Source organism: Mustela nigripes, chromosome 6, assembly GCF_022355385.1.
Source record: "Mustela nigripes isolate SB6536 chromosome 6, MUSNIG.SB6536, whole genome shotgun sequence".
Taxonomy (NCBI): domain Eukaryota; kingdom Metazoa; phylum Chordata; class Mammalia; order Carnivora; family Mustelidae; genus Mustela; species Mustela nigripes.
Genome location: NC_081562.1, coordinates 6,751,773 through 6,766,749, shown reverse-complemented (window position 1 = coordinate 6,766,749; position 14,977 = coordinate 6,751,773). Strand labels below are relative to the sequence as shown.

The following is a 14,977-nucleotide window of genomic DNA, read 5'->3' as shown; positions in this document are numbered from 1 at the left end:
CAGCATGGAGCGTTAGCGCAAAACTGCACCCAGGGTGGGCTTTCCGCGCATCCGTTCTCCTGGCCTCGTTCTGGCTGGCAGGGCGTCCCCTCCTCTGTCACTGCAGACCAGATGGGGTCCCAGGAAGGCCCAGTGTGCCCTGCTGGAGCGGGGGCTCAGGGAGCCTCTTCCCATTACTTCTTCCTTCAAATGCTTGGTCTTAAGGGGCCCCTCTGCGCCGTTCAGCCCCACGCTTCTCCGCCTGGCTGCAGATAACACCGCTGGAGCTTGTCGTGTGTGGGTTGGAAAGGATTTATTTTTTTAATTTAAACCACCGCATCCCATCTGCCTACACACTCTTAACCTGCTTTGTGAACAAGCTTTGTGACCTCTGCTGGTTATTTCGCTGTGCCAGCCCATGTCTTTCTCCATGAAAGGTTTTGGAGAACACTCGACCAGCGAGATAAGTGGAGTGAAGTGCCCAGGAGCTCGGTGCTCCGGAATGACCACTAACGGCGACCTTTACAAAGGTCTGCCTCTCACCGAGCACTCTGCACAAATGACTCTATCAATCCCCACAACAAAGAAGCCATGTGTTCTCAAGGCAGCCTTCTGTGGTGAGGAAACCAGGGTGTGAGAGGTGACTTGCCCACGTTCACATGGCTGTGTGGGTGGCACCTTGAGACCCAGCTGGTGCCAGTCTGTGCCCTGTCTGCCAAGCCTCTGGCCTCTGTTGCCTTGTGCCCTCCTTAGCTTTCCATGGATTGAAACAGTCAATCAGGGAGAGATGTTTTTTGGGCTCACAAAGCAGGCCTCTGTGTTGATCCTCCAGAGTAAGAACTTTATGGGAATTCTGGAAAGCTCAACAGATTCTTCGGTTCCTCTTAAGCATTTCCTTAAAACTTTGCAATGTTCCCATTTCTCCTCCCCACACACAGCAGGCTGAGTGTCAGGGGGACACAGCAGTGTTGAGGTATTGGTAAATAATACTGCCGTACAGTGTAGTCTTTCATCTGATGAGATGCCATTTTGCCAGCAGGTTGAACTGATCAAACGCTGGAAGTACTAACTGCTGAGCTTCAGCCACCTGAGGAAGCTCCCCCAGGAGCTTTCTGCTTGCCTTGACCTAAGGCTCTTCATAGCCCAGACCCATTACTGTGAATGCACTTGCGCGTGCGTGTGCACACACACACAGTGTTAGAGACCTGGGATGGTGAGAGGGACTTGGTGGTGGAGGTTTGAGGGAATGAGAAGAGGTGGTGTTCTTTTTGGTTTGGGGTATTTTGGTGGCTAAGTCAGAGCATCGTGTTTCCTTGAATGTTTAGCTAAGGAGGAGAGTGTACACTTTGGGATCAAGCAGTAGCTTCTTGGGAATGTATTAGAGAGCAAAGGGGAAGGAATGGAAGCAACCTGAAGAACCCGTAGGTCTGAAAATAGCTGCCACACTATATCAGCTGCCTCTGAAGCTGAGGCCCCAGACTTCGAATGGGGACCAGCTCTGTGGGGAGGCAAGAGTCATGAGAGATGAGTTTTAGTTGTGGATTAAGTTGGGTTTTGGTAAATTTCAGGGAGGATGAAGTAGGGGAAGAGGCCCTGGAGGCAGGCTTGAGGCCCTTTGGGCTGGGGACTTAGGGCTCCTACTTGGAACATAATCCAGAAGGGGGCCATGGTCTCCAGGTGGACACATCCCTCTGGTCCCACAGACTCCTTGCTCAGAGAGAAGAGCCCAGCCCGAAGAGGGCCAGAGTGGGCCCCCTCTAAAGCATGGGGGCTCTGGCCCAGCCTTTCGGCAGTGAGTGCCCTGTGGTACAGTGGGAGAAAGTTCAGCTGGGAGACAGAGAACTGGTTCTGATCCTCGCTGTGTCCTGATGAGCTGGAGGACCTTGGACAAGCTATTTCCCTGTTCTGGGCTTCAATTATGTTTCCATCCACTCCACCCCTAAAGTGCCTAACTCGGAGGCCATCAGCTTCATCATCCTTGAGTGTTGCTGCTGGTACCAGCAGTGCCCAGGGCTATGTCCTTTTTTGGAGAGAAGGCTGGGGGCCTGCCTGTGGTGAGCAGAGAATGCTGCCTGGGCTGAGAGCGGATTGGGGTCTGGCACGTTGCAGCCAGACGCCTCCTGACCCCTGCACTTGGGCCCTGTCCGGGGGAGCAGTGCTGAGACTGGAGGTGGCCTCACACCTGAGGCTGCTGAACTCAGCAACTCCCACTTTCCACCAAAGGGTCCCCAGTTGTGAAATGAGACGGGCAGTAACCTCCAAAAGCAATACTCACCTGCCGCAGAGGGAGCTTCTGTTTGGCCTGATATAATCAGGAAAGTTGGTGGAAAGGGCCTGGAGGTAGGGTGGGGAGAGAAGAACTTCGAAGACGGAAGTCCTGTGCCCTTGTCCCTTGGCCGTCTAAGCCCGTTGGTTGCCTCCTGAGAGGTCCAAGAGGGTTTCCTGACCCACTTCTGCTCTGGTCCCGGGAATGCTTTTTGCTTTGCATGCCTACATTTCTTAAGCAAATTTGGAAGTTAATAAATCTTTTGTATGGCAATAAAATTACTCCTTTTTGTTTATTCACAGAGATGCTGCAGTTCGTCAGCAATCAAGTTGGAGAGTTCCCTGACTTGTTCTCAGAGCAGCTGTGTAGCTCCTTCCCCGGTGGTGGCGGCAGCGGCGGTGGCGGAGGCAGCGGGGGCAGCAGCGGCGGCAGCAGCAGCAATGGGGGGGCCGGAGCAGGGGACCCCTCGATGCAGCAGCGGTCCTTCAGCCAGGTCCCTCTGCCTGCCTTCTCTCCCTCGGCCGCCTCCCCCCAGGCGCCAGCCCTGCAAGTCAAGGTCCCCCCCAGCACGGTGCCCACCCCGCCTCGGGCCGCTCCCGTGCTCCAGCCTCGCCCCCAGCCCCCGCCGCCGCCCCCCACGCAGCTGCCACCGCAGACAGTGATGATCACCCCGACATTCAGCACCGCTCCCCAGACCAGGATCATCCAGCAGCCTTTGCTGTACCAGAACGCAGCCACCAGCTTCCAAGGTGATTCAGAAGTCAGAGAGCAGAGTGATTGGTTGCTTCAGAAGTTTCTGTGCCAGTTTGCAGATGCTTCTGAGGTCAAGGGTTCTGCCCTCTTTGGGGATGACCGGGTCTGAATGAGTTTGGGGTCACTGGTGGCAAGGACAGGAATAGTTCACACTCTGTGTGTCCTCAGACACCCTAGTAGCTGTCATGCCTGCTTCAAGAACCCTTGGTGGAAGCGTCTAACGAGCAGAGTAGACACAGGGCCGCGCTGGTAACTAGAGCTAGAGGCTTGAGTGAGACGAGTCCGGAGACTTACCCAAACACCAGCCAGATCCTGGCGCCCGGAGCTGGAGAACCATTCATTCAGCAAACACCTCCTGAGCCACCGCAGAGAGTATGACTTAGAGCAGGGGCTCCGGCTCTGCACAGCAGGCCTCGTGCGGGCCTCAGTGTGTGCGAGTGACCCTCTGTGTCGTGTTACACCCCGTGCCCGTGCGGCCGGGAGCCCTGAGCAGGATATTCTGAAGCTCAAGGGATCTGACAGTTCTCCAGTGCACTGCTGAGGGCTTAGGGGCTGCGGAGAGGCAGCAAAGCAAAAAGCAGAGTCAGTCATCCCAGAGTGCGCTTTCTCTTCCTTCTGTGAGAAGGAATGAAGCCTGGTGCGATTGTAGGTTCCTTGGATTCCGAATTCCTTGCTGGGTGCAGTCACTGGCCGATTAGCTGCCGGCACCTCCACCCCAGCACTCAGAGTAATAAAACAATCTGTTCCCGTTCCCTCAGAAGTTGATGCAGCCCTCATGGAATGTTCTTGTTATCTAGACCAGCCTGTGAATGGCTGTGCACATCTTCTTCAGCAGCAGGTGGGGAGTCGGGATGGCTCTGAGGCACCCCCCCCCCTCACTTGTTGCTGAAGCCACGGTGACGGTACATTTCTCCTCCATGTGACTTTTCCCTCCTCTTTTCCCAAGTTCTTCAGCCTCAAGTCCAAAGCCTGGTGACATCCTCCCAGGTGCAGCCGGTCACCATCCAGCAGCAGGTGCAGACGGTGCAGGCCCAGCGGGTGCTGACGCAGACGGCCAATGGCACGCTGCAGACGCTCGCCCCGGCCACGGTGCAGACGGTCGCCGCCCCCCAGGTGCAGCAGGTCCCGGTAGGTGGCCGCAGAGAAGTCGGGGCAGGGGGGGCGGCAGGTAGAGGCTGGGAGCCGGCCTTTGGTCGAAGAGGTGGTCTGCGTACTACGAAGGAACAGCAGCATGTAAGGGAGCAGCATTTAGGGTGCCTGGGAGGCGCCCCTGAGCCGGGTGTGGAGACCTGGCTGAGACCGCCTCTGTGGATCCACGCCGGCCCTCACGCAGACTCAGTCAGTGGAGGTAGTTTATTCTAGTGACACATAGAACGGGCATTAAACTGGAAGGAGACGTGCCAAGATGTTTATAAGTCACGTATTATAGTGGACTGTAGTCACTAACAAGGTCATTTATCTTTGGGAAAAAAAAAAAAAATTCCAGGTTTTTTCCTTTCTGCGTCTCAGCCATGTTCCTGGCTTTCCTGAGTTTGTCCAAAATCAGACCCCCTTCCTGTCCTCTGTCTCCACCCCCACCAACTTTGCCCCGCCAGGCCCTGGCATTGCTTTTCTCAAACCCTTCCAATCTTAAAACCTAAGACCCTTCAGCTCGACTCTTTCTCCCTCTCAACCCCGCCATCAAGCTGTGTTCTCAGTTTGAGGAAAATGTTACATTTTTTTTTTCATTCTTTCCTGGAGGGAGTCTGTACAGTAAGAAGCTAAGGCAAAATAGGAAAATAATACTGCCTTCCTTTCTCCTTTTCTTCCTTCTCCATCCAGGTCCTGGTTCAGCCTCAGATCATCAAGACAGATTCCCTTGTTTTGACCACACTAAAGACAGATGGCAGCCCTGTCATGGCCGCGGTCCAGAACCCAGCTCTCACCGCCCTCACCACCCCCATCCAGACAGCTGCCCTTCAAGTACCGGTAAGAGCCGCCTTCCTTCCTGCCCTCCTTTCTTGGAATTGTTGGAGATGTTCACAAAACTTCTACAGAATGGACAGGGGCAGAACCCCTGTGGAATGTGTCAGATTGCAAATACCGCTCCCTTTTAGAGTTTTTTTCCCCCCCCCTTGAGAAGTACCATCAGTGCATGTAGTGTGGGAGTACTGGGGACTCTGAGGGAGAGAGGAATAGCAGAGTATCCCTGGTTCCTGGGTAACGGCTTCACCCAGGGCTGTCTGCTTCTAGGTCCCGCTGATGGGGCTTTGGCTTCTGAAAGAGCCCAGGCCCACCAGGCAAGGAGGGGCTGCAAGGCGAGGGACAGGGACGGCCCGGTCCTTGGGCTGCAGGGTCGCAGCCACATCAGCGGCTTGTAGCAAAAGAGTCCGAGGGAGTGAGAGGTGATCAGAATTTGAGAGTAAGCTTTATTCATAAGAGCCAAAAAGTGGGAACAAAAAGAACCGTTGCTATATACAACTGCTGAACCTCAGAAATAGTACGTTGAGAAAAAGATGCCTGTCCCAGAGGAGCTCACGCTGGGGATGCCGGTACATGAAGTTCGAGAAGAGGCAGAACGAAGCTGTGGTGTTAGAGGTCAGAGCAGTGATCGCAAGTTAGGGAAGGGGCAGGTGGGACTGGGAAGAGGTACCAGCAAGCTTTCTAAGGGGATAGAAATGGTCTCTGTCTTGGTCTGGGTTGTCTTGGTTACACACGTGATATCCATACGTAAAAATGCATCAAGTTGGGGCACCTGGGTGGCTCAGTGGGTTAAGCCTCTGCCTTTAGCTCAGGTCATGATCTCAGGGTCCTGGGGTCAAGCCCTGAGTCGGGCTCTCTGCTCAGCGGGGAGCCTGCTTCCCCCTCTCTCTCTGCCTGCCTCTCTGCCTACTTGTGATCTCTCTCTCTGTCAAATAAATAAATAAAATCTTTTTTTAAAAATGCATCAATGGGGCGCCTGGGTGGCTCAGTGGGTTAAGCCGCTGCCTTCGGCTCGGGTCATGATCTCGGGGTCCTGGGATCAAGTCCCACATCGGGCTCTCTGCTCGGCAGGGAGCCTGCTTACCCCCCTCTCTCTCTCTGCCTGCCTATCCATCTACTTGTGATTTCTCTCTGTCAAATAAATAAATAAAATCTTTTTAAAAAATGCATCAAGCTGTACACTTAAAATGTGTGCTTTTTATTATGTGAGAATTACTTCTTAATGATTAATGAAGTTCACTGGCCATTTGGATATTGAGGCCATTTATTGAAGAAAATAAAACTAAAATTGGTAAAAATAGAAATGGGGAGAGAGCAGATTTGAGGAGAAAAGGGGGAGCCTCTACAATTGGCCTGTTTATCTACTGGGATGGCTCTAGCCCTTCTTCTGCCCTTGTGCTTTTTGATAGCCAAATTATATAAGGAAATACAGTGAGTGACTTCACTGTCATGTGAGAGGAAAAGATATATCCTGCACCAAGAGAAGGCTTTCCTTGAGGCCAGAATGATACGGTGCAGTGTACGTGAGTTCACAGGTGGCTCATGGTTTGCTTGCAAAACAGGAATCCTATGACTTGTTTCGGGTGCCCTTAGATCAAAGGTTAAAACATACTTACCCACGTTAATCCCATTGTGGTGTGATTTGTTGACAGTGGTTCTGAAGGGAGTGTAGGAGCTCAGGTACCGTGGCTTCTGAAGCTTCGTGGGGCCTGATTTGGTTCAGCCACGAAGAGTGTCAGACCAGGCAATGGCACAAGGCCAAGGCCAGCAGGTCTCTGTTCTGGGATTGCTTTACTCCAACTAGCCACGGGGTAATTCTGCCCTGTGTCTCTGCCTGTTCTAGACTCTGGTGGGCAGCAGTGGGACCATTTTGACCACAATGCCTGTGATGATGGGGCAGGAGAAAGTGCCCATTAAGCAGGTGCCTGGGGGGGTCAAGCAACTGGAGCCCCCCAAAGAAGGAGAAAGGCGAACGACCCACAACATCATCGAGAAACGGTACCGCTCCTCTATCAATGACAAAATCATCGAGTTGAAGGACCTGGTCATGGGGACAGATGCCAAGGTGGGTGCCGAGCAGCGACCATTTCATGTGCCATCGTCTCCCGTCTCTGTGTCTAGGCCGTAGGAATTTAGGAGACTCCACGTCCAAGTGCGTGAGCATAAGGATGGTTTAGCGGCGCTTTCTTATTAAAGCTTCTTGGGTTTGTGGTTTTTTCCCAAGATTATAAAATACTAACCAACATAAGGGGACTGTTGGGGGTTGGTAAGGCAGCAGCCTGCCTGGACCTTGGCTCTGCAGTGACCACAGGTTCCAGTAGCACAGGCGGAGCGATCCGTGCTGCAAGATGGCGGCCGGGTGCGGGGCTGGGTGTGCCTTGGCGTCGGCTGGTGGCGTGGCTGACACAGGTTCGGTTGTGTTCGCGAGTGGTTAGCAGAAGTTCTACCTTTTTAGGGAAGAGAGAAGATGGAGATTGGGTCTTTAACCAGCAGCAAATAGAGGGAATAGATTGTTCGTTGTTTCAGGTATTTCAGTGAATTTATCTTCTGTCACATAGATTTTTTTTTTTAAACCCGTTATCTGTTTATCTTCGTCGTCTCTGTTTTGAAAGACAATTTTTTTTTCCTTATTAGCCTAGGGACCGGAACTGTGCTAATTGAACTTTCCTTAAGATAGTTAACCAACAGTGCTCTGGTATTTTTGTTGTTTGCTTTCTTTAAAGTTTGTTTTGGTTCTAGGGTTATTCTAAGAGGAGTACTAGCTAATCGTCTGTGTTTCGAGTGTCACTGTGCACCAGACTGGGGAGGGGGGCTCCTCTCCATACGGTATTACTTCATCTTGCCCTCACTGCACACCTGTGACTCATATATCGCCATTATCCCCATTTTAAGGACAAGAAAAGCGGGGTTCAGAGATCCTGAGTGACTTGTCCTGGGTCACACAGCTAACCAGTGAGCGAGCCAGCATCGCAGCCTGGAGCCTTGCTTTCACCCACAGGCTCTGGGCCTCAGCCCTCTCACTGTGTAGCCTGCAGGGATGCCACTGTGTTTTCACTCCTCTTCCTTCCCAGATGCACAAGTCTGGCGTCCTGAGGAAGGCCATCGACTACATCAAGTACTTGCAGCAGGTCAATCATAAACTGCGCCAGGAGAACATGGTGCTGAAGCTGGCGAATCAGAAAAACAGTGAGTGTGCTCATCGAAAGAAGGGTTATCAGACCTTCTGCTTGTAGAAGTCCTGTGCTGGGCCCTGCGGAGGGCCCAAGGCCGTGTACAAGGCACCTTCGGGGGTGAACGGGAGAAAGGACCGTGGGCCCCTCTCCCAGCCCAGCCCTGGCCTAGGCACCAGCGCAGGGTGGGGGGGCTCTGGAGAAACAGACCATTTGTCAGATGCGGTTTTCTTTGCAGAGCTCCTGAAGGGCATCGACCTAGGCAGCCTGGTGGACAATGACGTGGAGCTGAAGATTGATGACTTTAATCAGAATGTCCTTCTGATGTCCCCTCCGGCCTCTGACTCGGGGTCCCAAGCTGGCTTCTCCCCTTACTCCATCGACTCGGAGCCAGGAAGCCCTTTGTTGGATGATGCAAAGGTATGAGCTTTAGAAATCCTCTGACCCCGGGACTCTCTCCCATCTCTCCCAACTGAACTGTGAAGACGCTGCCAAGGGCGGGCCAGGCCAGGCGTGGAGAGGACCAGGGAAGGAGAATAGGAATTCTATGACGTTAGGTCCTGCTGCATCCCCCACAAAATCCGCTTAACTGGTTCAATGTAGTCCATTTTAAGTGGTCCTTGGTACAGGAGCCCGTCTGAGAGGAGTAAGGGCCAAATCCAGAACAGGAACACACAGCAGCTGGCGCGCTGCCTGCGGCGCCTCGTTACATTCCTCATTTTTAGCGGGCCTGGCAAGACCATTGTTTGAGGTTGTTGAGTCGGTATAGGGCAAGGCTGCCTCTGGGTCCTCTTCTGGAAATGATTCTAATTTGCAGCCTGACAAGTAACATTCCAACCATGGCCATTAATCGTCCAAGAAAGCCCCTGGTGATTGTGGTTTAATGGAATTAGCCAAAAGAGGCTCGAGCCTAATGATCTAGCCCTCGGAACTGGTGGAGCCTACTGGCAAGTTCCCATTTCGAAAACACAAACTTCCCTTCTAGCCTGTTTTGGGTCAAACTGTTTGGAGTATCATGTACCTAATTTTACTGAGGAGGCTCTATTCTTGAAGTACTTTATAAATGTGGTTCTGTTTGGTAACAGAAGGCCATGTGACATGTACATTGAATTAGCTAGGCATCTGTCATCAGAAGAAATTTTCAGATGGCTTTAAAATGTTGAAAAGGAGGGGCACCTAGTGGCTCACTTGCTTAAGCATCTGTCTTTCAGCTCAGGTCATGACCTCGGAGTCTTGGGATCAGCCCCTCATCGGGCCTCCTGCCAGACAGGGAGACTTTTTCTCTCTGCCCCTCCCTACTGCTCATTCTCTCCTCTCTCTCAAATAAATAAAATCTTTAAAAATAAATATTGAAAAAAGAGTGGTGTGCTATGTGTGCACTGAGAGTTGAAGAAGACCTGGTCCCAGGCTTCCTCTCTGCCTCTCTGTGGGCTGCTCCCTAGGCAGGCAGGGCTCCTGCCTCCAGCCCTCCCTCCGTAAGACAGGGAGGGGTAAAAAAGCAGTGCTGCAGTTCTACAGCGGGCAAAGTCCTGTAAATAGATTCACACTGAAGTTGTATGGTCTTTTTTTATTTTAAGATTTTATTTATTTGAGAGAAAGAGCACAAGCAGGTAGGGTAGGGGGAGAGGGCCAGGAGGAGACGGGGAAGCAGGCTCCCCATTTAGCAGAGAGCCCAATGTGGGGCTCAAATCCAGGACCCTGGGACCATGACCTGAGCCAAAGGCAGATGCTTAACCGACTGAGCCACCCAGGCACCCCAGTTGTATGGTCTGTAATCAGTTCTACTGATGTTTATTTATTTGTTTTTCAAGATTTTTATTTTTTTGAGAGAGAGAGCACAAGCAAGGTGAAGGGCAGAGGGGGAAGCAGACTCCCCACTCAGCAGGGAGCCTGATGTGGGGCTCCATTCCAGATCTCAGGGATCATGACTCGAGTTGAAGGCAGATGCCTAACCTACTGAACCACCCAGGCGCCCCTGTTGATGCTGAATTTACATGCTTAGATAAAGCAGCTGTTCTTTAGTAGCATAAGGCACTAGCGTATAGTATGAAGAGTTCGCTTACGTAACTGTCACTATAATCAAGATATAGAACATTTCCATCTCCACAAAGTTCCTTCGTACACCGTGGCTGGTAGTTCCCGCATCCCTCTCCAGCGCCAGACAACTACTGATCTGCTTTCTGTTGCTTTAGATTAGATTAGCTTGCCTGTTGTGGAATTATACAGAACCCTGCAGAATATTTTCTCGTGTGCTCTGTTTTATGAGCAGGACTCCTGTGCCTTTGGTCTTCAGAACATGTTCTTGTCCCAGGTGGCAAGAGGACAAGTGTGCCAGTGTTTGAGAAGTAGCCGAAGAGCTGTGGGCTTCTTCTTTGCCTCCTGCTCTCTTCCTGTCTGACTTCGTAGTCTTGAATTTAAATCTCACAGTCTGACTCCAGTACATATAAAAGTAAAATGCTGTTAAAACCCCACGCAGTATTCATTCCAACCTCTCGGCCCTGCTTTGAAGGTCAAGGATGAGCCGGACTCTCCGCCAGTAGCGCTGGGCATGGTGGATCGCTCTCGAATTCTGCTGTGTGTCCTCACCTTCCTCTGCCTCTCCTTCAACCCCCTGACCGCCCTGCTGCAGTGGGGAGGGGCCCACGGCTCTGACCAGCACCCGTACTCAGGCTCCGGCCGCAGCATCCTGTCCCTTGAGTCAGGTAGGTAGAGGGCCCGTTGGATCCCCCAGGTACGGGTGGGCTGCTGCGGCAGGGGACAGGCCCCGTGTGTGCACTCGGCTCGGCTTGTCCACCGGATCCCAGAGGGCTTTTGTACCGGGCCTGCGAGGGATTGGCATAAGTCACATTTTGGAAGTAACAGGGCAAGTCCGAGTTCAGTCAGTAAGAACAAAAGAAATCAGGAACCCACACTGCTGTTACCACTGGGCTTGGGGATCTGGGGAGGGTAGGTGGCCCTGTTTGAAGGAGGATGTGGCATTTTTGCCCAAGTCTTAAAACCCATGGTCTCCCACCTTGACTAACAAGGATTTTTGTTATCTTTGCTATCTAGCTGTGGCTCCTGGCTCCATAGTGACAAGGGCTACAGGGTCCCTATTTAGGGTACAGAACTGTCCCACATTTGCCTGGGGTGCGGAATAAGGCTATGTCTTATCCCTATGGAAAGCGTTCAGACACTGTTACTACATGACTCCATCTTGTTCTCCACGCTCCCGAAAATGAGGTGGAGGGCTCTAACCTATTAGATGCAGGGGTCAGTTCGGGGGCCTGCCGTCCCCTCAGACTGCTCTCGTGGGCTCCGCTGAGACATGCCTCTTCAGGTTCTGGAGGCTGGTTTGACTGGATGATGCCAACACTCCTCTTATGGCTGGTGAATGGTGTGATCGTCCTGAGCGTCTTCGTGAAGCTGCTGGTCCACGGGGAACCGGTGATCCGGCCCCATTCACGCCCCTCGGTCACCTTCTGGAGACATCGGAAGCAGGCAGATCTGGACCTCGCCAGGGTAAGGTCTGCAGCTAATAACTCAGTGACTTCTGCCGAGCACCCCGGTGTGCGAAGTGCTGGGGCGGGTGCTTGTGGGCGGCAGGAAAGGACCCTGCCCTGCCCGTCACAGGGCAGCAGAGGAGAGGACCCCTGTGTGCGAATGATTCCACGGACACGAGAGAACCCGCGGTGTGTGTTATCACAGAGGAAGAAGAGGGTGCTCTGGGAGCTGCGGCAGACGGCACGAGCCGGGCCGGGGGAACCTGGGGCTTGAGCCGAGCAGTTGGGGCAGGGATGACCTTCCAGGTGGAGAGGTCATGAGTAGATGGGCTACTTGGGGACCAGCAGGCAAACAGGTATGTCTGGAGTATAGGATACATTTGGGACAGATGAGGGCTAAAGCTGGTCATGTATCTCGGGCCCAGATTGGAGAGATCGTTGACGAGTAACTGATCTGGGGCTTTTTTTCCCCCCCAGTTCTCTGGAGAACCAGGAAGGTTTTTGAGCAGGGACGTTAGCTGAAAGTTTATGGGAAGGATTCTGGGGCATCTCACAGCATCGAAGGAAAAGTTCAAGGTCACTTGTCAGAGGAACAAGAGCGGGAACAGTCCTCCGCTGCAGTACACCATGGGCCGACTCTCCCATGGGCTGGTGGTGGTGGGCTGTAGTGCCCACCGGGGAGAATCTGATCGAGTAGCCTGGAGCTGCCAGCCAGGCCAGAGCTGTGGCTCCTGGACTATAGGTGTGGTGGTTGGAGGCTTACCGCCTGAAGCAGGCCTGTTCCCAGAAGAACAGCATTCCAAGATGTATATCCTAGAGGCATGTTCAGGTCTGTGTTTCATGATGATCGTTTTGGCAGCTGCAGGAAGGATGGGCTGCGGGAAGGGGCCCGGAAGCAAGTGAGGGGCTCTGGGGATAGACTGGATCGGAGGCGGCGAGAGCCTGGCATTGAAAGGAAAGCCTGACTCGGGAAATGCTGGAGATAGGACGTGGAGTGGAAGGAACGTGGCCTTGCCTCCGGGGTGGGGGAGGCTGGAGCTGTGGTGGCCTCTGTCTGAGCTGTGCTGCTCGGAGGTACAGTGAGAGGGTCCTGGGAGGGAGAAGGGGCCGGGGTCAGGGTTGAGGTGCCTCTGGAACCCGCCCATCAGCCAGAGAGGGCTGCTCCCCTTGTACTGGTCCATCCACTTCCTGCGATGGCGCCGGCAGAAGTGCAGCTGTGCCCCCTGCAGGACGGGAGAAGGCGGAGGGCGGTTTCCTTCTGGTTGCTGGTCATGAGAGAAAGATCTTCGCCATAGGCCGACAGACTCTCCATTGGACCCTCTCAGGTTGGCATAGAGTAGTTTATCGAGATCCTTGGTTCTAGTCGTGTAGCCAGGTGATTGTCTAAGATGGTGGCTCTCAGACTTAAGCAGGCAACAGAATCACCTGGAGGTGATCAGAACCCCAGAGCTGCTGATTCAGCGGGTGTGGGGAGAGGGGGCTAGAGCACCAAGGATTTGCATTTCCAGCAAGATCCCAGGGGCTGATGCTGCTGGACCCTAGGAACCACACTTTGAGAACCGAAAAGCCTAAAAAGCCATATAAGCCTGAAAGATCATCATTTAAATCCATCTTCTCATCTTATGTGTAAAACTTCGGTGGGAGGGGCGCCTGGGTGGCTCAGTGGGTTAAAGCCTCTGCCTTCAGCTCAGGTCATGATCCCAGGGTCCTGGGATCGAGCCCCACATCGGGCTCTCTGCTCAGCAGGGAGCCTGCTTCCCCCTCTCTCTCTGCCTGCCTCTCTGCCTACTTGTGATCTTTGTCTGTCAAATAAATAAATTTTAAAAATCTTAAAAAAAAAAAAAAGCTACAGTAGGAAATTTTCAATAGTGTTTGCTCAAAGATAGACCACAGTACAATCGCAATTTAGTAAAAAGGCCAGGAGAGAATGCATGAAAATGTCAGTAACCATGGGAGGTAAGGTTACAGGTGATTTCTTCTTACCCTTTCATTGCTTTCTGAATTTTCCCACACTCTTCAGTGATCATGTGTTATTCTGATCACCTAGGGAGTGAAGGGAAAGTAAAAATTTTTGTGGTGCATTCGGCTAGGTGTCTGACCCTTGGTTTCCGCTCAGGTCATGGGCTCAGGGTCATGAGACAAGACGCTGCATTGAGCCTGCCTCTCGGCATTCAGCAGAGAGCGTCTGCTGAAGACTCACTCCCTCTGTCCCTGCCCCCCTCTCTAAAATAAATAAGTACATCTTAAAAAATAAAAAAGGAAAGCAAAATGAAAAGGCCACAGTGAGATCGCAGTGAACAACCCCCCCCCCACACTTGCTGCCTTACAGGGGGATTTTGCAGCCGCCGCGGCCAACCTGCAGACCTGCCTGTCGGTGCTGGGCCGGGCCCTGCCCACATCCCGCCTGGACCTGGCCTGCAGCCTCTCCTGGAACGTGATTCGCTACAGCCTACAGAAGCTGCGCCTGGTGCGCTGGCTGTTGAGGAAGGTCTTCCAGCGCCGGCGGGCCGCCCCTCCGGCCACCGCGGCGGGCTTCGAGGACGAAGCGAAGGCCAGCGCCCGGGACGCGGCCCTGGCCTACCACAGGCTGCACCAGCTGCACATCACAGGTGAGGGGCGCTGCCCCTGCCCAGCAGGCCCCCGGGCCGTCTCCCCACCCCGGGCCTGGTTTGCCTGCTCTCTGCCCCGGCCAAAGCCGTTTTCATGCTGCTCTTCTAGAACACCCGGACAGACCGCCCACATCCCTGGCTACAGACATGGCTCGTTACCGTAGCTCATCGGTTTAAGGCACATGCGTTTTCACATTAACCTCTGTACACTTGGGCCGTGTCCTTTACACAGTGGATGGTGTGGCAGAGTTGGCTCTCTTTTTTCCTTAGTGGTACTTAATAGTAGACTTAAAACAGATGTCACCGTAGATTCAGTGAAATGTCATCCATTTCATTCAGCAAACTCCTGCCCTGATAACTGGCAGCCCGGTCTGCAAGTGAGTTCCGATTTTGGGTGGTGGAGGTAGCGGAAGGCCCCGGTTTCAGTTGCAGGGTGGGGGTTACTGTTGAGGGTTTCAGGTAGGACTTTCTGGAAGGTCTCGGCTTTGCATGACAAGATGGTTCTCCAGCCAAGTGGAAGGGGGTGTGCCTTCCAGGCAGCGGGATGACTCTTGGGAAGAAGAGCTTGGTGGGCTTAGAGCCAGCCGGCAAGGGGAGGGGGCGGTGACAGAGCCAGGCAGTGATGACGTCATCAGATTCTGAAGTGAGCAGATTCACTCCGCTGGCAGGTAGAAAGTGGGCGGGCAGCGGATGAAGGCTGGTGTCGTGGAGGCCAGATGGGGGCAGATGCAGCTGGAGACGGGCGGGGGGGGGGGG

At 53.3% G+C, this 14,977-nt stretch overlaps 1 protein-coding gene across 1 annotated transcript in view; it reads left to right on the top strand.

The window, feature by feature from the left end:
• SREBF2 (sterol regulatory element binding transcription factor 2) overlaps positions 1–14,977 on the top strand; it is a 59,348-nt gene that overhangs the window by 21,945 nt on the left and 22,426 nt on the right. Inside the window, exons 2-10 of the mRNA XM_059401900.1 lie at positions 2,548–2,994; positions 3,945–4,126; positions 4,820–4,966; positions 6,804–7,025; positions 8,032–8,146; positions 8,369–8,550; positions 10,640–10,832; positions 11,450–11,631; positions 13,942–14,221. Of these exons, the coding sequence (XP_059257883.1) occupies positions 2,548–2,994; positions 3,945–4,126; positions 4,820–4,966; positions 6,804–7,025; positions 8,032–8,146; positions 8,369–8,550; positions 10,640–10,832; positions 11,450–11,631; positions 13,942–14,221 (1,950 nt within the window). The remainder of the gene's footprint in view (positions 1–2,547; positions 2,995–3,944; positions 4,127–4,819; positions 4,967–6,803; positions 7,026–8,031; positions 8,147–8,368; positions 8,551–10,639; positions 10,833–11,449; positions 11,632–13,941; positions 14,222–14,977) is intronic.